The sequence below is a fragment of the Pelophylax lessonae genome (assembly GCF_965119305.1).
Source record: "Pelophylax lessonae genome assembly, chromosome: 11".
Classification (NCBI taxonomy): domain Eukaryota; kingdom Metazoa; phylum Chordata; class Amphibia; order Anura; family Ranidae; genus Pelophylax; species Pelophylax lessonae.
Window position 1 is genome coordinate 58673132 of NC_138778.1, and position 27767 is coordinate 58700898.

General features: G+C 42.8%; 1 protein-coding gene across 1 annotated transcript in view; it reads left to right on the forward strand.

Annotated features, from left to right (window-relative positions):
- The first annotated feature begins 1918 nt into the window (after nt 1–1918).
- The window catches only part of SLC12A5 (solute carrier family 12 member 5), a 148880-nt gene continuing 123031 nt past the window's right edge, over nt 1919–27767 (forward strand). The window contains exon 1 of the mRNA XM_082272063.1: nt 1919–2194. Coding sequence (XP_082128189.1) covers nt 2143–2194 — 52 coding nt within the window. The 5' untranslated portion in view covers nt 1919–2142. The remainder of the gene's footprint in view (nt 2195–27767) is intronic.

Sequence of the window (27767 nt, forward strand, 5' to 3'; positions counted from 1 at the left end):
TTTCCCTGCCAGTGTCCTTATTACAGTAACAGTGCATTTTTTTAGCACTGATTACTGTAGTAATGTCACTGGTCCCCGCAAAAGTGTCAAAAATGTCAGTTAGGGGTCCGATCTGTCCGCTGCAATGTCGCAGTCCTGCAAAAAATCACAGATTGCCGCCATTACTAGTAAAAAAAAACCAATAAAAATTACATAAATCTTTCCCATAGTTAGTAGATGTGATAATTTTGCGCAAACCAATCAAAATACGCCTATTGCGATTTTTTTTTTTTTACCAAAAATATGTAGCAGAAAACAAATTGGTCTAAAATGTTAAAAAATTTTGATTTTTAATATTTTTTTTGAGAATTTTTTTTGTATATATTGTAAATATTGTTTTGTTTTTTTTTCAAAATTGTTGCTTTTTTTGTTTATAGCGCAAAAAATAAAATCGCACAGGTGATCAAATACCGCCAAAAGAAAGCTCTATTGGTGGGAAAAAAATTACGTTAATTGTATTTGGGTACAGCATAGCAAGACCGCACAATTGTCTGTTATAGTAACGCAGTGCCGAATCGTAAAATAGGGCCTGGTCAGGAAGGGGGGCAAATCCTTCCGGTCTTAAAGTGGTTAAAAAAAATATTAGTTGTTTATTCTACCCAAGCCTCAATTCACTAAATTAGGCCACCAGGATCGTTATTTTTCAAAAAAGTGATATTTACTTTCAGCCCAACGAGATGTGTTGAAAACGCCATTATATCGCGTTAAAGCCTTTAGCAGACTAAATGTCATTCAGTTAGCACTTGCATCTATTTTGAGGTCTCAATTTGTATATTTTCCCCTGCGTGGCTTTTCTCTGGATGTTTGGGATTTTGCCCCGCAGCCCAAAAGCATACCAATAAATGAACTGACTCCCAACCCATCAGAGGTCATTGGTTGGGGGGTGTGTGATATTAGATCATAATCTTCTGGTGGGAATGGTGCAGTGCTGTATGCCATGCTAATCCTGGGGCATACGTATCCAGTATCCGCTGTTCCTACACCAAGACATAAATGTTTCATAAGGACGTTAAAGGCTTAATTTATGCGACCAAAATTGATTCTCAGGTCACGGGAAGCGTTGGGTACCCCTGACCTGTTGCAAATGCAATCAATCAATTCCGCCATCCCCCATATAGCAAAATGGAATGATTGATAAAATTTGGTTAACCCATGAATCAACTCATCCTTAAACGCAGTCTATGAAGTCGTGAAACGCGTTTGTATGAAATAAACAGAACCGTCCGTCCGGATTGGGCTCAGCGGGACGTCCGCTGTGCCTAGGGGGTGGGGGGTGACCCGGTGGACCCCGGATGGTTAATCTCCGCCATGGAAATAAAGATAGATGTGAAGTGCCTTGTGGACATGATTAACTGATATCTGCAAGGCTGTGGATTGCCACCCAGCTAATGAAGGAGTTAGCAGAATAGATGAGAGCTAAACTAATACTGTTTAATGACTTGAGTCTAATCCAGGAGACAGCAAAAATAGAAAGGGGGTATCTGGAAGTGACAGCTTTGTGTGGATGGAGGGAGCACAGGGTACCAAAGTGGGAAAAGATCAGGATCCAGGGCATCCATGGCACACGTCTCCTATGTGATGAGGGTTTAATTCTCTCTCTTTTTTTTTTTTTTCTGTCTCCTCTGCATCCCATTCAGCATAGAGAGATGCGATCATGCAGACAGGGATCCAGGGAATTCCCACACGTCGTAGGCTAGTGTCTCCCTTTTTTTTTTTCTCAATGCCTCCTTCCTTTCTCCCTCTCTCCATCCTGATCATGTTCTCTCCAGCTTTTATTTCGTTGCGCCCTCCTTCTCCCCTTTTCGCTGTCTTTATTTCTCCCCCATCTTTCTGTCTGTGTGCCCCCTCCTCCCTCGCTCTCCCTTTCTCCCTCCCTCTCTCTCTCTGTGCATGGGGCTGCGAGTGTGCGCGCTGAAAGATCTCTGCACTGCAGCCTCCACCTCCTCCTCTTCTCTCTCTCTGCCGCTCTCGCACACTGAGCATCGCTGCGGTATTAGGCATCGGTCCCTGGGAAGGAAGGAAGGGAGAGGAAAAAAAAAAACCCCATCAAAATAAAGGAGCCCGAGAGAGGTTTTGGGAGAGGGAGCAGCGCAGACACGGAGGATGCTGAATAACCTGACGGAGTGCGAGGAGGGAGAGGGGGGTACCAGCCAAGGTAAGTGGAGGAATCTGACAGCAGGGAGGTGGGGGAGAGAGAGGGGGGAGCTAATTCTCCGCAGTGCTGCTTCTGAAGTGGGGGGGCGGTAGTGACCAGACTTAGGGGGGTGCCCCCCCTTATGATAGGCTTCAGCGAACAGCCAGGGGCCAAGATGCACTGATGCATCCTTTTAAATAGCAAGCGCCATCAGCCAGGTGCTTGGGTACCTTCTATTTCCCCCCCCCAAGCATTACACACTGTTGCACTTCATCCCTAAAGCACTGCATTGTGGACCTCTGACCCCTGGATCTTCATATTATGGGGGGGCCCCCCTTATGATAGGCTTCACCGAACAGCCAGGGGCCAAGATGCACTGATGCATCATTTAAAATAGAAAGCCCCATCAGCCAGGTGCTTGGGTACCTTCTATGTTCTCCCCCCCCCCCAAGCATTACACACTGTTGCACTTCATCCCTAAAGCACTGCATTGTAGACCTCTGACCCCTAGATCTTTATACGAGAGGGGGCCCCCCCTTATGATAGGCTTCACCGAACAGCCAGGGGCCAAGATGCACTGATTCATCCTTTTAAAATAGCAAGCCCCATCAGCCAGGTGCTTGGGTACCTTCTATGTACCCCCCCCCCAAGCATTACACATTGTTGCACTTCATCCCTAAAGCACTGCATTGTAGACCTCTGACCCCTGGATCTTCATATTATGGGGGGCCCCCCCTTATGATAGGCTTCACCGAACAGCCAGGGGCCAAGATGCACTGATGCATCCTTTAAAATAGCAAGCCCCATCAGCCAGGTGCTTGGGCATTACACACTGTTGCACTTCATCCCTAAAACACTGCATTGTAGACCTCTGACCCCTGGATCTTCATATTATGGGGGGTCCCCCTTATGATTGGCTTCACCAAACAGCCAGGGGCCAAGATGCACTGATGCGTCCTTTAAAATAGCAAGCCCCATCAGCCAGGTGCTTGGGTACCTTCTACGTACCCCCCCCCACCCACAAGAATTACACACTGTTGCACTTCATCCCTAAAGCACTGCATTGTGGACCTCTGACCCCTGGATCTTCTTATGACCCCCCCCCCCCCCAATGGTCCATTATGAACCTTTGACTTTAATGCATAGAAAAGTCATGCTGTGAAAGGATCTGCAGCTGCCATCACTTGACCGCTGACCCCCAATGTGTCACGCAGGACCCCTTATGCCGTAGATATATGTATGGGGACTACATGTTTTCTGTGCGAATTCTTGCCACCTGTAAGTGACTGGCTATTATACTGCAACAGCTGCTTAGCACTGACCCATATTGCTCCATCGCCCTGCACTCATACTGCATAGATCTCATCACATCCAAATTCTATACCGTACTTAATGTCAGTTAAACTAATATGCCAGGCGCTTGCCTCTGCATTGCACTGCCTGTTGTTGAGCAGCCTTCTCCCATTACTGACACTTGTCACCCTGTCACCCCCCCAGCTCCCCATGACCTGTCCCCCAGGCTTGCTCGCTGGCTGTGACATGATGTCTGTTTACTTTTCACATCCCCCCCCCCCCCCCTTACTGTGACATCCCATCATTATAGCACCAGCTTGATTATGTTCACAGCACCAGTGGTGCATCATGTCTCATGGCTCACTGTATTCTCTCATCAGCACCGCAGTCTCATTCCTCCTTCCCAAGCCACCAGCGCGTTCTAGTCTTCCCCCCCTTGTTTGTATGCTGGGTTTATCACCGCTGCTCCTCCGACAAAATCACTGCATTCCTTGTCATTTTCACTGCATCACAAGTTCAGCCATTTTCATACTCGTATAATTAGATAATCGCTGCTGCAAGTTTTCCCAGATCCCGTTCAGCGTTCTGATCTCCTCGGCTAGATGCATCTGTACCCCCCCCCCCCTATCTGTGAATATTCTGTATGATGCTAACCGCTGTTGGAAAAAGATCTTGGCAAACGTGAGAAAGGATTCATTTAGGATTTTGTATTGCAATCTCCTGCATTATGTGCTACCGATAAAAAAAAAAAAATTAAAAATGATCAGACCCACTTTTTGATTTTTTTTTGCTTCGGCTGGGCAAGACTCAACCTGATTGGGAAACTGTTGCATTTGTTTGATACACGTTAGGGCTTTTTAATTCAACCATTATCTGTCCCAACTGCAGAAAACTGAAATTTGATTGGCTTGAGTTGTCACTGATTTATTGCACTATGCGCAGTCTTTTTAATCTATGTATATTATTTTTTCTAAAGATTTATTAATATTTTAATATGAATGGAGAAGGAATAGATCAGCATTTTTTTTTTTTTAATGTGTGGAATTGTTTGCCAAAGGAGGCGGCTTGTTTAAAGGCAATATTGTCTATTTACAAAGCTAACATACCAGGATAAGGATTTTTTTTTTCTTTATTTTTTTAAAGTGGCAGCTTTTTTTAACTCCATGAGATTTTAAAACGACAATCACATGGTTAAAAATACGGATCTGTATCCTTGTGTTAAACGCTTTGTAAATTGCCAATTTAAAAAAAAAAAAGAACAAAATTGTCAGTGCCTTGGACCCCTCCAGATATAGACACTGGAAGATCATTAGTATTAATGGCTGAATGACGATGCATGATAGTTGATAATAGCAGTATTTGCCTGTTGATAGAGATATCACCAGTCCCTCTGACCCATGTAATAAATTACTAGCAGTGTATTTTAATATAAAGTCTGTGATTTGTCATAGTGAATAATATTAATAAATGGACCGTGAAAGGGAGCTTCAACACAACATGTCCCCCCCAAAACCCCTTCTTTGTAAGCCTCTAACCAGCGAGGGTTTTCAATTCACTCCAAAGTCTGTCTTTGAAAAAAAAATGATGTACTGATTGAGCTTCATGTTTAAATTTATAATCTGCAATACTAGATTTCACCAGCAGGTGTGCTGCATGAGAAAATTATTTGACTCCCATAGATATCTGAAAGAGGGAGAACCTCTATTAGTCATTTAAAATAGGATAGTGCTAAGTGTGTCAAGTATAGGAACTGATAGAACCCAATAAGATTTCAGAATTCTCTTGTCTTATAGGGGAGAAAAAATCTAACGTTTTTTTGCTACGCATTAATGCCCTTTGCAGATAGTCATTGCCCTTGGCAGTGCGTTATTAAAGGGAAACTGTCACTGCTGAATACTATACAATTGGAATATCTGGAAAATCCATTTATGCAGGTCATTTTAGGACGCACTGGAATACATAGGCATCTCAGTATGAGGATTGTAACTCAACAACTATTGATATGTGCCCCTGCGCTGAATTATAGGATGTACTGGGGGTCATTGCTGAACATATATGCAACACACTGTAGGCTGCCTAAGATCCCAGAGGATCCTGGGGTGTGACATTGGATTTTTATTTTTAGCGGGTTATACTGATTGGCACCTAGAGGTGCTCAGTATTCAGGTATGCATATGTTCCTTGATTAAAAGAGAAAACAGTGGTGAATTTTCAATGACAACATATTTTGAGCTATTATTTGATTGATTACCTTTAAAACGGCTTTTGCAATTTTAAATATCTTCCCTTTTATATTTTTTTAATGTGCTAAATATAGAGATTTGTAGATTAGCTACCATGGGGACATGAAGGACAAGTTCAACAATTAGCTAAAAAAAAAAAGTCCTGACTCTAAAATACACTAACCTTAAAGTGTCACTAAACCCACATCATAAAGAAAGATGAATAAATGGTGTATTACATGCTGTTCATACTCACTCAGTCACTAAGAGATTTGTTTTTAATATTCTGCAAAAAACCTGGTTGATCCTGCTGCTCTCTAGCTCCACCTTCTGTCCAAGTCCCCAATTTAGCTAGGGATTTTGCAGCTGTGGTGTCAACTCTGCACATGCTCAGTTTTCAGTGAGTTTCTATGCTGAGCATTTCCTCCCTATCACATTCTGAGTAGCCCATGTAGCACATGTGGGCGTATACATATTGGTAAATGACAGCCCACTCCCTCCCTCCTCCTCCATGCCCATTAACCAGCTAAACACAATGGGGGCGGGATATTAAATCTTGATTGATGGAGGCTTCATCTCCCTCTTATTCTAAGACACAGCCTGGAGGGGTGTGACACAGCCTGTGATTGGCAGAAATCCACCCACATCATGTTATTGGCAAAAAATAAAGATTTAATTTCAAATATATATTTGTATGACAATTTAAAACAGTTTATTGATATCAATTACTTATTTTCACTCTGTATTCCAAAGGCTGTTTTTTTTTTTTTTAATTTGAACATGTGAGCAAGCAGCAGAGGACTAGAAGCTCCTCCTGCTTATTTTTCCCTGCAGACAGGCTGGGAAAGAGCTGGGTCATGTGACAGCTGTATATTATTTAGGAAAAAGGTACTTAGATGTTTTTTTTTTATTAAAATAATTCAAGTGCCATCATCCACATACAGAAAGAGAAGGGATAATGTAAATCAAACAATGTGTGTTTAGCATCACTTTAATTATCCCAGCCCCCCTGCAGGTGCTTACTTACTTCCATGGCATTGGCCTCCCACATCCTGGCTGGTCACAATCTAGTGCCAGGCTGCTTGCATGGGATGTTCCAGTACTTTAGTCGCAATGTCCTATGTATGTTTATGGGGCGTTCGTGCACAGGGGCAGGCAGTCCGGCCCTAGATTTTTACTGACAGTTGGAGCAGATTAGGAAGCACTGGGGGCAGGAAAGGGATGGGGGATGGTCGAGCTTCGTGTATTTAGGATGCTAGAGAAGTCTGTTTTTTTCTGCAGATCAATGAACTGGATATTGGCCACACATGGAGTGCATTGCTTTTAATAATCTCATATAAATGAAAGAAAGGGAGAGCGCCTTTGAGTGCAAAAAAAATTTATTACAGCGTTAAAAAATGTAGTAACTCACATGGAGGTAAGTGTTACAGCATTATCCTGAATGTCAGTGGCTCCGTAGGTTCTTTAGGCGGTGACCCGCGGGCCCAGGGTGTCCAGGGAGACAAAGCAGAGTGCCAGTTTGCTTCTGTCTTCCGGGCTGGCAAGAGGTGGAGACCGCGAGGCGGAGGCTGGTGGCGTCTTACATCAGGAGGAACAAGGACTTGATAAAGGAGTGCGAATGCCCCATAGGGTGTTCGCGCATGCTCCGAAACGCGTAGTGAAGCCCCTTCCACCCTTTTTCCTCCTCATGTCAGACGCCTCCGCCTCGTGGTCTCCACCTCCCGCCAGCCCAGAAGACAGAAGCAAACCGGCACTCTGCTTTGTGTCCCTGGACACCCTGGGCCCGCGGATCACCATCTAAAGAACCTACGGAGCCACTGACATTCAGGATAATGCTGTAACACTTACCTCCATGTGAGTTTTTTAACGCTGTAATACATTTCGTTTGCACTCTTTCTTTCATTCATATCTATGCAGAGCTGACTTCACTCTTCCAGAGAGCCTGCCCTGAGCAACAACCATCCATCCCTGGAACTGTTCTGGATCCCCCAGATGGACTTTCACACAGTCCTTATAATGCCCTTCATCCCCTGGGACATGCACATGGACTTTTAATCCCCCCTGTGCCTGCTATCTTTATGTCCCCCCCCCCCCCCCTCTTTTTTGTCCCTTATTGTAGTACAATTGCTCTTACACCCTTTAAGCGCCAACACTCCACTGTTTTTTAATAGTCTCATAGACCGCCATTGTAAAAAAAGGTGCTTTAAAATACTAAAAGCAGAGCCTGGGTATATGCTAATTAAATATGGCTTCCCCCCCTGTACACATATAATTACAAACTATATATAGAAACAAGGTTTTTAAAACATTTGCATGTATTGATGAGAATATTTACAGCAAGCTGATTTCTTTTACATGTCTTTATAAAAATGTTTTACAATACGACATGCCCTTTAAATAATCTTATACCCATAGGGCATAGAATCATTGGCTTAATCAGGAAAGGAAAACCTTGTCTTCTGAATTTACAACTGAATTATATTTCTTTTGTGCTTCTACTAGAATTTGTATCGCCACCTCTAATTATTTTAATTTTATTACAGAGCGGCTGATTCAGCCACGCTAAAACGGGGGCAGGAAAATTCTTTCCCTTGTTGTAAAGATAAATAAGCATCTGCCTTGGTGGGATTTTGTGTTTCCTTTGCCTGGTTTAGCTCATGTGAATGGAGTTTTTTATATTTAGCTGAAGATTTGTACCCTGTTTTAGGCTCACAAATTGTCTCCACCCTTCTTGACATTTGCCTCAAATGTAATAGTGAGGCTGTCATTACACTTTTGTTTATACTGTCATGGTTAATTATCACTCTATTCTGAAATAATAGCTGTCTTGAAAAGACCAAGACACGACTGCAGATTTTACCTGCAGTGTCTGTGTAGGTGTCATTTTAGTTCCACTGGAGAAACGGGTTTCTGTTTGCAGGATTTTACTATATAAAGTGGAAAGACCCTTTAAGGGTCGCTCCACCCTAGGGCTTGTTCACACTTGACCAAATTTCTTAAACCACTTTAAGACCGGAAGGATTTTCCCCCTTAATGACCAGGCCCTATTTTGCGATTCGGCACTGCGTTACTTTAACGGACAATTGCGCGGTCACGCGGCGCTGTACCAAAATAAAATTGATGTCCTTTTTTTCCCACAAATAGAGCTTTCTTTTGGTGGTATTTGATCACCTGTGTGATTTTTATTTTTTGCGCTATGAACAAAAAAAGAGCGACAATTTTGAAAAAAAAAATATTTTTCACTTTCTGCTATATGACATTCTCAAAAAAAAATTTAAAAATCAATGTTTTTTAACATTTTAGGCCAATTTGTTTTCTGCTACAAATTTTTGGTAAAAAAAATTGCAACAAGCGTATTTTGATTGGTTTGCGCAAAATTTATCACGTCTACTAACTACGGGAAAGATTTATGTAATTTTTATTGTTTTTTTTTTTTTTACTAGTAATGGTGGCGATCTGCGATTTTTTGTGGGATTGCGACATTGCGGCAGACAGATCGGACCCCAAACTGACATTTTTGACACTTTAAGGGGTACCAGTGACATTACTACAGTAATCAGGTCTAAAAATATGCACTGTTACTGTAATAATGACACTGGCAGGGAAGGGGTTAACAGTATAGGTGATCAAGGGGTTAAATGTGACTCTAGGGGAGTGATTCTAACTGTGGGGGGGCATGGCTTCTGAGATTACCATAGAGACATGTGATCCTATATAGAAGGATCACATGAGCTCTGTGATAATTTCAGGGAGAAAGATCTTCTTTCCTTCTCTCTCTCTCTCTCTCAGCGGGAAGTGATCGCGGGTGTCAGGCGTTGGTTTGTGCAGGAGAGCCACCCTGCCGCAGTAAAAAGGCGGGTGGTCGGGAAATGGTTAACAAATGCTCCTATAGAGTTAGTATGGACGTTAGACTGGTGTCAGTGAGCTTCAGTATGGGCGTTAGACTGGTGTCAGTGAGCTTCAGTATGGGCGTTAGACTGGCGTCAGTGAGCTTCAGTATGGGCGTTTGACTGGCGTCAGTGAGCTTCAGTATGGGCGTTAGACTGGCGTCAGTGAGCTTTAGTATGGGCATTAGACTGGCGTCAGTGAGCTTTAGTATTGGCACTAGACTGGCGTCAGTGAGCTTTAGTATGGGCGTTAGACTGGCGTCAGTGAGCTTTAGTATGGGCGTTAGACTGGCGTCAGTGAGCTTCAGTATGGGCGTTAGACTGGCGTCAGTGAGCTTTAGTATGGGCGTTAGACTGATGTCAGTGAGCTTTAGTATGGGCATTAGACTGGCGTCAGTGTGCTTTAGTATGGGCACTAGACTGGCGTCAGTGAGCTTTAGTATGGGCGTTTTACAAGTATTAAAGTGGTTTAAATGCAGAACTTTTTTTATCTTAATGCATTCTATGCATTAAGATAAAAAGCCTTTTGTGTGCAGCAGCCCCCTCAGCCCCTCTATTACTTACCTGAGGTCCATCTAGATCCAGCAAGATTGCCAGAGTTTGTCGGCTGCCAGGCACACCTGTCCTCATTGGCTAAGACACAGCAGCGGTGCCATTGGCTCCCTAAGCTGTCAATCAAAGTCAGTCAGCCAAAGAGGAGAGAAAGGAGATAAAGCTGGGCCAAGTCTCCGTGTCTGAGTGGGCAGAGGGAGCTGTGTGGGCACTCAACCGGAGGGAGGGGCCAGGAGAACCAAAGAGGGACCTGGGAAAAGGAGGGTCCACTACATAGAGCAGATAAATATAGCGTTTGTTATTTTTAACAAAAAAAAATAGGCTTTAGTATCACTTTATTGAACAGTTAAAAATTCTCCCCAAATACCCTGTGCACAGTTTTGAAGCATTTGATGAGCGTTAAGGCGCGTTCTATCTATCTATCTATCTATCTATCTATCTATCTATCTATCTATCTATCTATCTATCTATCTATCTATCTATCTATCTATCTATCTATCTATCTATCTATCTATCTATCTATCTATCTATCTATCTATCTATCTATCTATCTGTATTCTGCGGTCACCTGATCTACTGGTTATTTGATACATTAAACAGTACATGTTTTTGTATAGCGATGAATGTTGTGGCATTTGAAATGTTTTAAAGGTCATCTAGTTAGTACACCCTATTGCTAAAATCTCATATAAACTGTAATATGTTTGTAGCACTGCCCCCTTGAGGGTCGCTGGTAATTGTATGTTCTTCTGTGCCGCTTTAACCCCGTGAACCGTCCAGCCCTTCTGACACTCTAGGTTCAGACATGTTGTGTATACCTTTAAATGACACACTGACACAATGAAGAAGAAGATTTTAACTTCTTAGTTCAGCTTTACTCAAGAAAGAGACTTGAAAAGAGTATTATTCAACTAGGCCCTGGATAAACAGCCAGGGCTCAGTTGAAATAACACTGAAGAACAGTGAATAACCAATTATAATAACAAGTAAATACACCAAATACTAGTATAGTACATATTATATATTATTTTGTATAATATAATAAATTAGTATCTTGCAGTAAGTGAATGAATCTCTCAGAAAGCTATAAATTGTTATAAGAAACGCTTTTACTAAGGGGGAACCCCAAGCCAGCCTATAATACTGTATCCTAATGAGAGATGAGGTAATCTAGATACCAGTAATGTGTCCCCTTTAAGAGCAATAGCAATGTTCAATTTGCAAGGCCTTGCTAAGATCTTCACCGGCAGTTGGAGCACAAAGAAAAAATGATTCCCCAGTGTAGCACAGTATGAAACAGGCAATGCAGAATAGCTGGTCCTGATTATCAATATCCACTAACTGATCCAGATGTAGAGTGTCTGTGTTCAGTGTTTAAGAGAAACTGTAACAACTGGTAACTGGACTCTGAGCAGGTGCTCTCACCAATCCTGATGTCCTTCTTATGAGTCCGGGAAGAACAGGCAGAGGCAACTCTCCATACTGTGAGACACTGAGATGGCTACGGTCTGCTGTCTCAGTGAGCCCTGCCGACTCCACTCGATCCGCGATACGGTAGGGATGTCCGCGATGCAGCTATGGTCATCCGTCCCGCCTGGGCTGAGTCTGCAGACAGCTGGGTGGTGTGCAGTAGGCCGCAGTCTGCTCCCTCTGCAGCAGACCGATGCACGCACAATGGATCCCGGGAAGCAAGAGAACGTGGGCCTGTTCAGCAGATCCCTTTATAGTTTCCCACACAATTTTCTCCTGGAGCCCAGGGCTTGCTGGGAAATATACAGTTCTTAAACAGTTCAACAGTGCAGTAATATCCTTGTAGAAGACTACAGTTCCCACAATGCCTTTCTTTCAGTCTCAAGAGGATGATGCATGAAACCTTTAGACAAACACTAGGGGAGTATAGAGACAGTCTGAGAGCAGAAGTCAAAGTCTAGTTTTTTATTTATTTTTTGAATAACATATATGTTATACTTACCTGTTCTGGCAGTGGTTTTGCACAGAGCAGCCCAGATCCTCCTCTTCTCGGGTCCCTCTTCGGCTCTCCTGGCCCTTCCCTCCCATTGGGTGCCCCTACAGCAAGCAGCTTGCTATGGGGGCAGCCGAGCCCGAGTCACAGCTCCCTGTGTCCATTCAGACACAAAGTCTTGACCTGGCCCCGTCCCCCTCTCCTGATTGGTTGAATGATTTTGATTGACAGCAGTGGGAACCAATCGTGCTACTGTCTCCGCCGAGGTGGGGAGTCCCAGGCAGCTTAGACACTCCTACAACATCGCTGGATAAAGATGGGCTCAGGTAAGTATTAGAGGGGCTGTGGGGGGCTGCTGCACACAGAAGGTTTTTTAGTGATCGACCGATATCAGATTTTTGTTGCTGATACCGATATTTTGCCTATTGAATATCGGTATCGGCCGATATTTTTGTACATTTAAAAAAATATATTTTTTATTTTTACACTTGACAGGTACAGTTATGGAGGGATTTGGGGGTCTAAAAGACCCCAAACCTCTCCTCTGCACTTAAAAGCATTCAAAACAGCCAAGTTTGGCTGTTTTGAATGCTGTCATTTTTTTAATCTGGTGCCGAATACCCGGAAATGATGTCATGACATCACTTCCGGGTTTTTACATGGAGATCCAATTGGAGCCGAATGCGGCTTTGATCGGGTCTTCTCTTCGGCCACTGTGCAGGTAGGATGCCCGGGTCTCCTGGTGGGACAGGAGACCCGGCGAGCCACAGAAGGTGGCGGGAAGGGAGGGGGGGGACGTCCCCTCCTGCTCCTTGTAAAGACAGCCAAGCGGCATCTCAGCCGCATCATTTGTCATTACAAGACAGCCGACCGCCGGCTATGGACGCCGGTACCGGGGTGATGCCTCTAGCTGCAGGCATCACTCCGGTACAGCACTTTCCCGAAATATCGGCAATATCGGTCATCTCAGAGGCCAATTCCGATATATCGGGGAAAGTGCAGATTGGCCCCTCGATATATCGGCTGTGGAGATAATCGGTCGAATCCCTGTGCATTCAGATAAAAAAAAAAAACATCTGCCTATACAATCCCTTTAACACGGAGTTCCAGCCTCAAAAAATAAAAATAAAATGCAAATACTGTAGCTGCTGTCTTTTAAAATAAAGACACTAACCTGTCCAGGGATCCTGTTATGTGGGCCCCCTGAAGCGGATCCATCGGTTCGAGTCCAGGCGCCACCATTGTAACTAAGGGAAACCTTCAGGCTTCACATCTGGTTTCCTACTGTGTATGCGCGAGTCGCGTTGCACTTTCTGAATGGCCCCATCATCTTCTGGCATACATGCAGGTCCCAGAAGGCAGCAGGGGGGGGGGGGGGGGGGCTGATACAGATGTAGGAAATGACGCACCTCGCCGCGGTGGGGTTAGGAAGGAAGTACAGCTATGTACACTAGAAAACAAACAGAAAAAAAAAAAAATATCCAAAAACGAGGGGGGGGGGGGGGGTTGTTTTTTTGTTTAAGACCTAGATGTATTTTTGGGTGGAACTCTGCTTTTATGTAAATTTAAGAGTCATTGATAATATTTTAAAGTCGCAGCTTTCATGTGAGAGTGTTATCTGCCATAAAGGTCCTTATATGGGCATTTTTCGTTTATCTCGCCATTGTTCTTCTGCAATATCACCCTGGCTTACGCGCTTCCATTGGAGACATCAAGTGGCAAGGTCTTTGCGTAGGCATATTCCACTGTTGTCACTATCAGGAATTCTGTCTTAGGAGATGCCATGCGGCTATCGCTGAAGTACATGTAGCCAGGAAATGGATGCAAAGAGCTGTAGGGGATCATCTGCAACAGGGTAGACACAAAAAGGTGAAAATAAGTATTTATTAAAAATAAATGATACACAGTGCTTTAGTAAACCAAATGTGATTACATCCACCTTAATGTAAACCCGTCAAGCGTTTTTCTGCTTTTAAACTGCTACTAGGAAAAGATGGTAGACAGCTATAGATCCCTGTAGAAATGTTTCGATGACTGTTTATACATCAGTCTCTATGTTAAAGTGATTGTAAAGTCTCGTTTTAAAAAAGGAAGTCTTGTCCAACATACAAATGTCCATCATTGCCTTCTGTTCATGTGACATCTGATCTCTGGAGGTGGTTGAACAGGCAGAGATAGGGAGTAGGTTGTCACACAGAGGTGACCCCATGAATGCCCCAGGAGGTAATACTGTATTGATTAACCGAGTGGTTTCCCCATAAGAATGTCAATCAGTGTCACTGCTCACCAAGTCTTTTTATATGATCTTCATCTGAATTAGCACACAGCTTCTTGTAGTTGGTTGATAAGGAGGCAAATGTCAGTATTATAATAAAGTTATATAAATACCAGTTTTGTCAGTTCCAAAAGTCATGTAGCACTGCCCAGAGAAAACTTGTCAGTGGCAGAATAAGGTGTAACCAACAATTCTAATTGGGTGGCAGATTTTCAATTGGGTAGTTCAGTCAGCGAGGTAGGGACACTTTACCCATAAATGGAACTTTACCCATAAGAAAAACTGAACTTTACCCATAAGAACTTGATAAAAAATAATGTTCTTTAGCAAGGAACATGCATTAATAAATAATGCTACCTAAATTAGTGTGTGCCGAAAAATTGCCTCCAGCATTATTCCTGTTTCTTTTTGCTGGAGGCTGCCATTTTGCTGAAGTCCAGAGCTCCTGAATGGAAGTAAATCATAAAGCGGAACTAAACCCATCGATTTAATGGTTTCAAAACAGTTGCATTACTGGAATTCTGGGATTGTTAACTGTCACATTTGCTTGCGTCCTCAACCAAACTGTCAAACTGGAAACAGTATAGACACCTATTTGTTATGTTTTAAATAGCTGTTCTTGCAAAAGGGGCCAGCCTGAAGAGATCTAGCAGGACTTAATTGTATGCCTAAGGAGAAAGTAACTGGTCCCTTAGGGAGTTACCACAGGGATAACTAGTGTAACATGGGGACCAATAAGAGACCAACACTGAGTTAGGTTGGGTAGGCTGAAGGTTGAGTTTTTCTTCAAAAGTTGACATTTAGTGCTCTTGGGTTTTGGATGCTCAATCAAACAAATTCTTGATGAATGCTCAAGTAGCTATCTAAACATACTGTACGTACAGGGACTTCTGGTACCAGTTCATTAAGCTGAAACACAGTGATCATTTTACTTGAAATAGCAACCAGACATTTGCAAGTTGTCTGACATTAAAAAGTTTTCTTAAAATTTTGATACCTGTTTATATAAGCATGTTCCTGCCCACTTAAAGTGGTGCTGTGACTTTTGCTGATAAATTATGGGATGCATATTGGTGACTTTGTATGAGCCCCATCTCCCAATATGATAATTGTTTTCTTATCCCATACATAGGCTGATTATTATCCAACCGTGTTAAAATTGTAAGCACCAGACAACAATGGATGTGTATGGGTATTTAAACAGTAGTTTGGATTATTAAAATATCCAGCTCTTCAATCTATAATAAGGTACCCAAAGACATAAAAGTGCAATGTTATTAGCATTTCCCCATGCTCTTGTAGTAATTGAACAGAGCTGAAGAAGAGGCTAAGCCTCTAAACACGTTAGCCATCATGCAGTGAGGACATTGGTCACCGAATACAGTTTGTTCCAGATGTTCGGATTGGATGTGCTTTTTTATACCTTTGTTTGTGAGTATATATATTTTTATACAATAAGGCCTGTTATTGAGGATAATGCGCTGGGCCGGTGCACCCTTTTGTTTTGTTTTTTTGACTCACAGCATTCCATCAGTGGCACTACAGTAGTGCCTACAGTATATACCTAAATGGTATGTATTATGACTATATCTGAATAGCAGCATATAGATTCCATACACACATAACTGAACGAGAAGAGGAACAACCCCCCTTGCTTTCTTCTAGCAGAGAAAAACAGCTTTCTGGATTTTCAGTCTGCAGGTATTAGTCAACAAGTGAATGACTAGTGCTGGGCTTTCTGAATAGCAGCATATAGATTACATGCTCACACATCTAAATGAGAGCAGGATTACAACCCCTTAATCTCTTCCTTCAGAGAAAACTGCCATCTGGATTTTCAGTCTGCAGGTATCCGTCAACAAGTGAATGACTAGTGCTAGGCTTTCTGAATAGCAGCATATAAAATACATGCTCACACATCTAAATGAGAGCAGAGTCACAACCCCCTAATCTCCTCCTTCAAAGAACAGTCTGCAGGTATCCATCAACAAGTCAATGACTAGTGCTAGGCTTTCTGAATAGCAGCATATAGATTACATGATACACACATCTAGAAGTGTGTATCTAAATGATATGTTAGATACCCACATCTAAATGAGAGCAGCATATAGATCATATGATACACACATCTAAATGAGAGCAGCATATAGATCATATGATACACACATCTAGATGAGAGTAGGGTCACTCTCTTTACTCTCTTCTAGCATAGACACTGCCAACATGGTATCTCAGTTTGCAAGTATCAGTCAACAAGTGAATGACTAGTGCTGGGCTTTCTGCATAGTAGCAGATAAATGATCACTCACTGAATGAGAGCAGTGACCCCCCTCCGTTCTTTCTCCTTGCAGATAAGACAACCATTGTGATCTTTAATCATCTGGTATCCTTCAACAAGTGAATGACTAGTGCTGGGCTTTCTGAATAGTAGCAGATAAATGATCACTCACTCAGCTGAATGAGAGCACTGACCCACCTCCGTTCTTTCTCCTTGCAGAGAAGGCAACCATTGGGGTTTTTCAATCTTCTAGTATCCTTCAACAAGTGAAGGGGAAGTGATGGGTTTTCATATCAGCAAGCCCAGCATACTCATCAAAAAGATTGGCATCCCACATTAAGTGGTTAAAAGATTATTTGTAAATTAAAGATTTTATTTAAATTATATAAGCAGCATATAAATATCAGTTTATATATTTAAGAAAACATTATATTTTTCCTTTACTATGCAGTAACAATGACAACATAGAAGGGTTTCATTCTTTAGGCAGTAATACACGAGAATGTGCAGAAAACCATAGCAAATGAACAGCAGTTATCTTTCATTAGTTTGACTACTGTACAATAAAAGGTTAATTCTGATTAATTGCTCTACATTACTAGTACATTCCATGTTCTCATGAGTCTTTGTCTGAATCGGAGGGCTTTAGAAAGCATCTTCATTGAAATTATACTTGCTGTTCCTGTAATTGTCCTTGTTCAGGCACTTCCTGCACTAGGGTGACAATGCTTTGTTCATGTTTCCAAGTGGTACTACTGCATTGTCACCCTATTATAGGGGTTTCCAATGGAGAGTAGATGTGGCTACTTTACTGCATATTACTCAGGCTTGGTTCACTGTTGTCACCATCCGAAAATCCACCCTGAAAAGTGCCATGCAGCTATCACTGTAGTCAGGGCTTTATTTCTCAAAAAAATAGGTGCAGGAACTCCCCCTTTTCTGAGTTAACCTTTTTCTCCGCCTCTATCCACCCCCTATCCACCTCAGAGGACCCTTCCACCCCTGCCCACCTCCCAGTACTGCCATTTATAGAGATTAAAGAACCAAGTATAATTTTTTGGTCAAATAATTTGTATGGAAATTGTTATTGAAACAAGAAAAGCAGTAAAAATCGATCCCCTGCAGCCAGCAACAATAATAGCACTTCCATGAATAATAGACCCCCCTAACAACAATGGGCCACCCACAGCAAATTATCCCCCGGCAACAGTAGACCCCCCCAGCAGTAATGGACCCCTTGCAGCAACAAGATCTCCCCACAGCCAGCATCAATAGACCCTCCAGCAGGCAGCAATAATAGACCCCTCCCTCTTCTGTAGATCTCTCCCAGAAACAAGTAACCCCCCCCCAGCGACATAAGAATTATCCCCAGCAACAATAGATCCCCCACTAGTAACAGACTTCCCCAGCAACGATAGCCCCCCTCCAGGCAAAAATAGACCCCATCCAGCCACAATAGACCCCCCTAACAACAATGGGCCACCCACAGCAAATTATCCCCTGGCAACAATAGACCCCCCAGCAGCAATGGACCCCTTGCAGCAACAAGAGATGTCCCCACAGCCAGCATCAATAGACCCTCCAGCAGGCAGCAATAATAGACCCCTCCCTCTACTGTAGATCTCTCCCAGAAACAAGTACCCCCCCCCCCAGCGACATAAGACTCATCCCTAGCATAAATAGATCCCCCACTAGTAACAGACTTTCCCAGCAACGATAGCCCCCCTCCAGGCAAAAATAGACCCCATCCAGCCACAATAGATCACCCAGCAGCCAGCATTAGTAGACCTTTCAACACACCCCAGCACCCCTTGCATATATTCAGTGTTGGAGGTGCCGGAACTGTGTTCCCCCACGTTCCTGCTGAAAAAAAGCCCTGACTGTAGTACATGTAGACAGGACGTCGTTGCAAGGTGGATGCAAGAGATATGCAGCACTGAAATGCAATAAAATGTGTATTTTATTTAATAAAATGCCTTTGTTTATGATACATAATGCTTTAACAAACCAAATGTCATCCATTTAAGGTTTACATCTACTTTATTGTAAGAGTGTAACATATAGTCGTAATGTGCAGTGTAAAGTGATCCAATAAACCAGTCAGAAGTCATCACTGACTGATCTAAAATCTGATTGGTTGCTATGGATTATTGTGCCTGATACATCATCATTGATTTGTGCACTGCCTCAGTGAACATGTCCTCTTGGTTATAAAGGTCCTTGGCCTGGAAGTTTGCTTGCAGATCCATAATTGGTCTACGCTTTATGACCTGATTAGCATAAAAATGGGGGCAATTTCATCTTGCCCCAATGATTCATTCTTCCTCTTATCATAATGTTAAGGGACTGCATATTCTTGGACTACAAGCAAGTGATGATCACTGAGGGCTTTGTAATCGTAATGAAAACAGAAGCTTAGGCTTGCATAGAGAAGATATTGGAAGAGTAGCCCTTGGGGAAGAAGATCATGCTAATTTTTATTGAGCGGATTTTTATGAGCTGTGTTACCATACTGATAATGATTAGTTATATAATGGAATTTTGTTACACATAGCAATTGAGAATAGCATTATGTTGGTTTCATGGCTCTAATAGGAGATCTTCCAGTTGCTGTTTTTTTCCCCTATGTTGCTTTATTCTCTTGGTAATACTAATATTTGATAGCAAGCTACAGAGTACAAAGAAGATGGCTCTCTACAGAGCTATGCACATCACAAGAGACGGATCAGAGTGTTTATACAACTGGGTCACTTTGTAAAAATGGTTAGCATAATGGCTAGAAACATGCATAGCGCTCTAAAGGGTTGTCTAGAAGTGTATTATGGTCAAGATTAAAGTTTAAAGTAGAGTAGGGAGTATAAAGTCATTGAATGCATGTTTAAAAAATGACAGTTAGTTATCAATTAATAAAAAAAAACTTTGTATACAATTAATAGACCAGAAGTCAAAATCTCAATTTCCTTTATATAAAAAGAGCTGCTAGTACCTATAACCGTACCTTTATAAAAGAGAAAGGGTTGGCTCACTTAAAATGACTACTGTAGTCTTAAGAGGAGTTTGGCGAGTTGTTTCACATGTTGTCATTTTTTTATGCTCCAAAAAACAATAAGGTGTGACCACCCTTCTCCTGCGCTTGGTATCCAAACCCCTCGACCACACTCCTCACGGGACTCACAACTGGCTTCTCAGATGGCTAAGGTCTTGCTGCCCATATCGGACTGGGGTAGTCCACCGGTACTAGAAGCAAAGAAAACAAAAAAGGGCGCACCGACCTAGCGCATTATCCTCAATAACAGGCTTTATTAGTGTAACATTAAAAAGGCTAGGCCTCGAAACGCGTCAGCCGTCATCTCATCGGTTATGGACGATTACATGGACTAACCCAGACATTTGAGCAATCTAGCTTGATATGATATACTTTCATCTACGTCTGTGAGTAGCCATTTTTTAATGTTACACTAATAAAGCCTGTTATTGAGGATAATGCACTAGGTCGGTGCGCCCTTTTTTGTTTTCTTTGCTTCTGTCATTTTTTTATGTGCTGGGGAATTCAGCAGAGAGATTGCTATACCATATTTTCTGTTCTGCTCTGTTCCCTTCAACTTGAAGTTTTAGTTATTCCCATCCTACCAAAGAGTTTCCACTTGCATTTTGTAATATAAACTGTGACGGCTGGTGCTCAATCAGTCGGGGGGGGTGACAGATGGATCTCCCCCCCCCACCCCCCATATCACTCCAGTCTGCAGCACCACATCGCCCGCCCACCTGCCAGCCAGTCAGTCAGTTTACTTACCTTGTTCCTCCAGAATGACAGGCGGTGGCGGCTTTCCCCTCAGGTTCCTTCATGTCCCTTCTCGGCTGCCGTCTCTTCCCCCCTTTTTTAGCCAATAGCATGCCTTCTCCTTTCAGCCAATCAGGAAACAGGTTTTAGGACCCGCTTCCTGATTGGCCGGGAGGAGAATCAGTGTGGCAATAGCGAATATTCATTTGCTATTGTCACACAACTGGGTGGGCTCAGGGCGCAGTGCTCTGCGCCCCGGACCCACCCTTTTTTTAAGCCTATTAGAGCCTCTGGCTCTAATCAGGTGCTTAAAAAAAAACATTGGAATCCATGCGTCCGGCGCCCTGCATGTAGATTAGGGGGCTGGACGCATGGATAGGGGGGTGGCGCCCCTGCGCCCCCAATGGATGGGCTGCCACTGAATATAAAACATAAAATCTTAACTGGAAAGTAGGACCCCTTGTAATGGCTGTGTCAGGTTCAGAACTGGATCATCCACAAGGCAATCTAAGAAGGAGCCTAGGGCCTTTTAGCTCTGGCTGCAATTCTTACCATCAGTCCAGAGCTGCCCCCACAATACCTTTCTTTGGCCAGAAGACATCCTCAGTCTTCTGGGTTTAATGACACCTGGTGCATCATAAATCACAACCCCTCAGTGGATGGGGCCATGACACCCCGCATTCACTATGGATTCCTAAGTGTTCCAGGTTACATAATACCCAATGTCACTTAACTTAGAAGACTGAGGACACCATTGTGAATGCTTGGTGTCATGATCCCATCCACTGAAGGCTCATCACAATGGAACCTTTGTTCATACTGTACTGGTGCAAAGAATAACGCTAAGGTCATAATGCCAACACCACTTTCTGAGTCAGTATGGACCACCAGCCTTGAGAAGATGCCAAGAGGAAGTGTCATGGGACTGGCCTTCAGAAAACAGGAAAAAATGAAACAAAAAAACCCAAAACATATAACCACTGCTGGCCACAAGGAAGGGAGGGGATTGATTTGGTGGTGGTGGTGGTGGGGGCAGGGATGGAGGGAGCATGGAGCCCAGAATCCAGCTATAATCTGTCCATCACATAATGCAATGCAGGAGCTTCTCTGCTGGCCACTGCGGCTTCAGCATTGCATTGTGTGATTCCTAGGTTGAGGCTAGATCAAACGTTGTGGTGCTTGCATTGCTGAGGTTCTGTTTGGAATAATATAAGTTCCCTTGAGGGCCAGCTTGGCTGAAGACAGTTTATTGTATGTTCTTGTCCTGTGGAAATCAAGGTAAACAGAGGGAAAGGTACAAACCTACTGCAGATTACTCCCTTATGGACACTAAACTCAGGATCCAAACACTGCAAGACAGCTATACTTACCATCACACAACCCTAACTACCTACACAATCTAAAGCCCCGTACACACACGTAGAAAATTGGCAGGGAATTTCTATTCGACGACCGATCTGCCGATTTTCGGCTTGTTAGTATGATGCTTCCGACAACCAACTCCGACTTTTCGGCCGAAAAAAATCTGGTGTGCAGGCTATAAAATTTTTGTTGGCCGTCAGCACAACGGCCGATTTTCGTGCAGTCAGTACAGATTTCGACAGGGAAAAATCTGATGAGCAAGACTGGGCATGCTCAGAGAAGAAAGAACACAAAGAAAGCAAACCAACACACGACATCACTTCTGAAGTAGAATTTTGTTGGGCGAGAAAATTTGTGTACAGTCTAGGCACATTCCAACCAACAAAACACAACTCTGGACAAAAGACGGATGATCGGTCGGCCGACAATCGTTGTGTGTGTACGGGGCTTAACTCTTCCCTTTTCTTTAAAAATAGGGCAAAGCCCATTAATTTGTACTTCTATGTAACTTCCACAAGATTTGACTAGTGTTGACCCCGATGAGTGATAGTAATGCTATGAGGAAGTTGTGATAATTTGCTATGCATTGACTATTTATTCGATAATAGCATCAGGGCTGATATAAATAAAGGACAGAATGTGTTCATTCTTTTTTTCCGGTAAAACCACACTCATTGGTTTGACTTTTATATGACAGTGTTGATACTGATGATTGTGAAGTGCTGCAGATTATGTTGCACCTGCTGATTATGGTCATTTGTTGCTGTAATTAAAGGTATTGTTTTCTGATGATGAGGAAGAAGCTTCCTAATGATGCTGGTGGCTGTGATAATTATAGGCTCCTGTGCTGGAATGGTGAAGGGACACAATAGGCTTGATTCATTAAAAATCGAAAAGTGAAGCGTATCTGTGTGAATATTTTTTATATATTTTTTTTGCATATGGTCGATCACTTTACATTAAAGTGTATCTGAACACAAAAACAAAAATGTATTATATTGCAGCCTACCAGTTCTTGACCATAGGGGCTGCATTTGTTTTATTTTTTTCCTTTTTTTTTATCTAGTTCTTCTGCAAATAAACAATCTTTTTTTTTTTTTTCATTTATTATCATTTTTATTGAAATTTTGCATCAATATTAACACAATCTTTCACACAATCATCAATTATGAAATAAACTTTCTGCCCCTTTGTGTCTACATATTTTTCTCCAATGTATTTATGGAGGGAACCATAGTTCTCATACAGGCTGTCAGGTTGACATGTGGGGTGGGCAACTACATGGCAAATGAGATTTCATACCTGCCAACTGTCCCATTTTTGCAGGGACAGTCCCGGGAAATAGGACCTTGTCTTTATTGAGTAGACCCTACAATCTGATGAGAAGTAGGCGTAGATAAATTATGCAGAGTGGGCGGAGCTTCAGGGAAGTGGGTGTGGTAAGTAATTGATAGCTGTGCTGCAAAGTGTCCCTGGAATTTTTTTTCAAATGTTGGCAACTATGAGATTTAATGTTGGAAAATGAAAGGTAATGCATTTAGGTGCCAAAAATACGAACACAAGTTACTAGGGGGAGAACCTCTGGGGGACTCTAGGATTGAAAAGGACCTGGGGGTCCTAGTAGATGACAAGCTCAGCAATGGCATGCAATGCCAAGCTGCTGCAATCAAAGCCAACAGAATACTGGCATGTATTAAAAAGGGGATTCCCTTCAGAGATAAAACGATAATTCTCCCACTCTACAATACTTTGGTCCAGCCGCATATTGAGTATGCCGTCCAGTTCTGGGCACCGGTCCTCAGGAGGGATCTGCTGAGGCTGGAGAGAGTCCAGAGAAGGGCAACAAAGCTAATAAAGGGACTGGAGGACTTCAGCTATGAGGAAAGACTACAAGCATTGAACTTATTCTCTCTGGAGAAGAGACGCTTGAGAGGGGATATGATATCAATGTAAAAATACTGTACTGGCGATCCTAGCATAGGGAACAAACTTTTAAGCTTAAGTGAATTTTGCGGCCATTAACTAAAACTAGAACAGAAGCGGTTTAACCTTAGACTGCGTAAAGGGTTCCTTACTGTCAGAGCAGTAAGGATGTGGAATTCTCTTCCACAAGAAGTTGTATCAGCAGGGAGCATCGATAGCTTAACCACTTCCCGACCACCCGCCACCTATTTACCTATTTACTGTGGCAGGGTGGCTCTCCTGCGCAAACTGACGTAGATCTACGTCGGTCGAGCGCGGGAAGCTAGGGGGGCGAGCGCCCGCCCCCACTCGGCAGGCGGCTCCGATTGCAGCCTGACACCCGCAATCGTACCCCGCTGAGAGAGAAGGACGGTCGGCTGTTGTAAACACAGCGGACCATCCTTCTCCCTGAAATGATCACAGAGCGCATGTGATCCTTCTATATAGGATCACATGTCTCTATGTTCATCTCAGAAGCCACGCCCCCCGGTTAGAATCACTCCCCTAGAGTCACATTTAACCCCTTGATCACCTATACTGTTAACCCCTTCCCTGCCAGTGTCATTATTACAGTAACAGTGGCCTAAAATGTTAAAAAATTTTGATTTTTAAATTTTTTTTGAGAATGTCATATAACAGAATGTGAAAAATATTTAATTTTTTTTTCAAAATTGTCGCTTTTTTTTTTGTTTATAGCGCAAAAAAAAAAAAATCACACAGGTGATCAAATACCACCAAAAGAAAGCTCTATTTGTGGGGAAAAAAAGGACGTCAATTTTATTTAGGTACAGCATCACATGACTGTACAATTGTCTGTTAAAATAACGCAGTGCCGAATCACAAAATATGGCCTGGTCATTAAGGGGGCAAATCCTTCCGGTCTTAAAGTGGTTAAAAAATGTATTAGATGGGCACCTTAACGACAACAACATACAGGGGTATACGATGTACTATTGACATAAGCACATATACACACACACATCATAGGTTGAACTGGATGGACTGGTGTCCTTTTTTTTTTCAACCTCACTAACTATGTAACTATGTTTGTCTTCATTACATGATAGATTAATGGGACTGGTAATCTATATAATAAAGATAAGGTTCTTTGTGCTTTTTGTAAGAGTAGATGTAAACCCCGTCTGGGTTACATTTGGTTTATTAATGCACCATGTATTATAAGCATTGTTTGAGTGCACATCATTGGTCTGGACCAGCTTAATAAAAGTATCTACAGTGGACCATGAGCATGTGCAGTGTGTGTCAGCAGAGAGGAATGGGACAGGGTGACAATGCAGAAGCACAATTTGGAGACAGGAGGGGCTGATTTACTAAAGTGGAAGCTAGGGATGGACCGATTATCGGCGAAGCCGATATATCGAGGGCCGATATGCACTTTGCCCGATATATCGGAATCAGCCTTTTGATTTACCGATATTGCCGATATTTCGGGAAAGTGCATGTACCGGGTGATGCCTGCAGCTAGAGGCATCACCCCGGTATCGGTGTCCATAGCCGACGGTCGGCTGTCTTGTAATGACAACCGATGCAGCCGAGAAGCCGCTCGGATGTCATTCCAAGGAGCGTGAGGGGACGCCCCTCCCGCGGCTCGCCCAGGTCTCCTGTCCCACCGGGAGACCCGGGCATCCTACCTTCACCGCTGTTGTCTGATCGAGTCTCCATTTCTTTGAATTCAGCACCGCCGAGTACTCGGCAGTGATGTAATGACATGACATCACTTCTGGGTACTGGCGGCGCCGAATTCAAAAACTTACAGCATTCAAAACAGCCAAACTTGGAGTTTTGAATGCTTTAAGTGCAGAGGAGGGGCTTGGGGTATTTTAGACCCCCAGATTCCTCCACCACAGTACCTGTAGACATAAAAAAAAAAAAAAATGTTTTTTATTGTCCGAAAATATCGGCAGATATAGGCCGATACCGATATCCTATTACCAAAATATCGGTATCGGCGGTAAAAAAAAAAAACGATATCAGTCGATCACTAGTGGAAGCTCTACTCACTTCCATCAGTGAATTATGTGCGAGCAAAAATGCATTTTTTGTTATTTTCCTTGCATGTGGTTGGGAATTTTTTGCAAAGCTTCACCTCATTTACACTGTAGCAAATGCCTTTGCAGAGTGCACCAAGTGCACAATCTATTTGCCACTAATAAATGAACCCCAGTTATCCCTTCAAAACAGAAAATGTCTAAACAAAGACTATAATGGCAAGATCACCAGTTTGAAGATTTAAAATGATTGAAAACAACTTTTCAAATTACATAAAAAGTTATATGAGACTTTAGTGATCAGGTTTAGAGTGCCTCACATCTATGCGGGGTGGGAATCGCTACAATCACTGTTAGTGAAAATTCGCTGCTGTGAGAAAACACATGGGGCTGCCATTCATTCTGAATAGCACCCCCACGCATTTAAAAATGCAGCATATTTGCGGGTGCCAGAACCACAGGAAAATTACAAGGTCAAAATGATCATGCGATTTCCCAGCAGGCTGCATTTTGAAAATGGTGCATGCACCTTTTTCTGCTGGAAACTCAGGCACAACAGCCCATTGAAATGAATGGGCTGCCGTGCCCAAGCAAACACGGCCTGCAAAAGCGCATATATGTGAGCTGAGCCTAATATATGATTCTTTGCTGACATGCAGTTTTTTCTGCACTTCTGTATGTACAGTAAACAAAAAGATATTGCGGTATGTAAAGGTAACATTCATTTTACATTAAAACTTGAATGATATTGCAGTACATAGATACCATTCATTTTACCATTAAAATTTGAATCATTAAAAATGAATGAAATGATAAGCTCCCCATGGTCTACACTGTAATGGCACCATTTATTCGTTTTTATGTTTTTTTTTTCTTTTGGAGTCGCTAATTCTTAATAATTTAAATTTACTTTTCTTCCCTGCTGAGTTCTCTATTACCAGCCAGAGAATGCAAACAAGGGGCACAGTGCTCTTTTTTCTTATTCTCCATCTTCAGACTGTGGAAAAGTGATCTAAAGTTCCATTTAACCACTTAAGCCCCGGAAGATTTTACCCCCTTCCTGACCAGGGGGTATTTTGCGATTCGGCACTGCGGGAATTTAACGGACAATTGCGTGGTCGTGCGACACTGTACTTAAACAAATTTGATGTCCTTTTTTTCCCCACAAACAGAGCTTTCTTTTGGTGGTATTTGATCACCTGTGCAATTTTTTGATCATGCGCTATAAACAAAAAAAGAGCGACAATTTTGCAAAAATAACAATATTTTTCACATTTTTTTATATGAAATTCCCCCCCCCCAAAAAAAAATGTAAAAATCTAAATTTTTTAACATTTTCGCCCAATTTGTTTTATGCTACCTATGTTTGGTAAAAAAATCGCAAAAAGCGTATTTTGATTGGTTTGCGCAAAAGTTATCGCATTTACTAACAAAGGGAAAAATTTCTGTCATTTTTGTTGTTTTTTTTTTAAATGCATAATGGCGGCGATCTGCGATTTTTTTGCGGTACTGCGACATTGCAGCGGACAGATCGGACCCTTGACTGACATTTTTGACACTTTTGGGGTTACCAGTGACATTTCTACAGTAATCAGTGCTATACATATGCACTGTTACTGTAAAAATACACTGGTAGTGAAGGGGTTAACTTTATTTGAGAGGGAGGGGCTGTGTGTGTCCCTAGGGGCGTGATTCTAACTGTGATTGGCTGTGGTTTGAGGTGTAGGAACAATGATCAACGGTCCTACATAGTAGAACCGTGTGATCATCGTTTCTACACCAGGGAGAATGACAGGCGGCTTGTTTACACTAGCCGCCTGACTTTCTCCCTCTCCCCCGACGATCACCGAGTGACCGGCGGACATCGGGTCCGCCGGTCACACGCGCGGAGGGGTCCGTGACCGAGCGGGAGCGCGCCTCCGGCGGCGCGCGCTCGCTCCCCAGAGCCTCACAGGCTAGCGACGTAGACCTACGTCGCTCTGCCTGTGAGGGGCTGACTGCCGCAGTAAA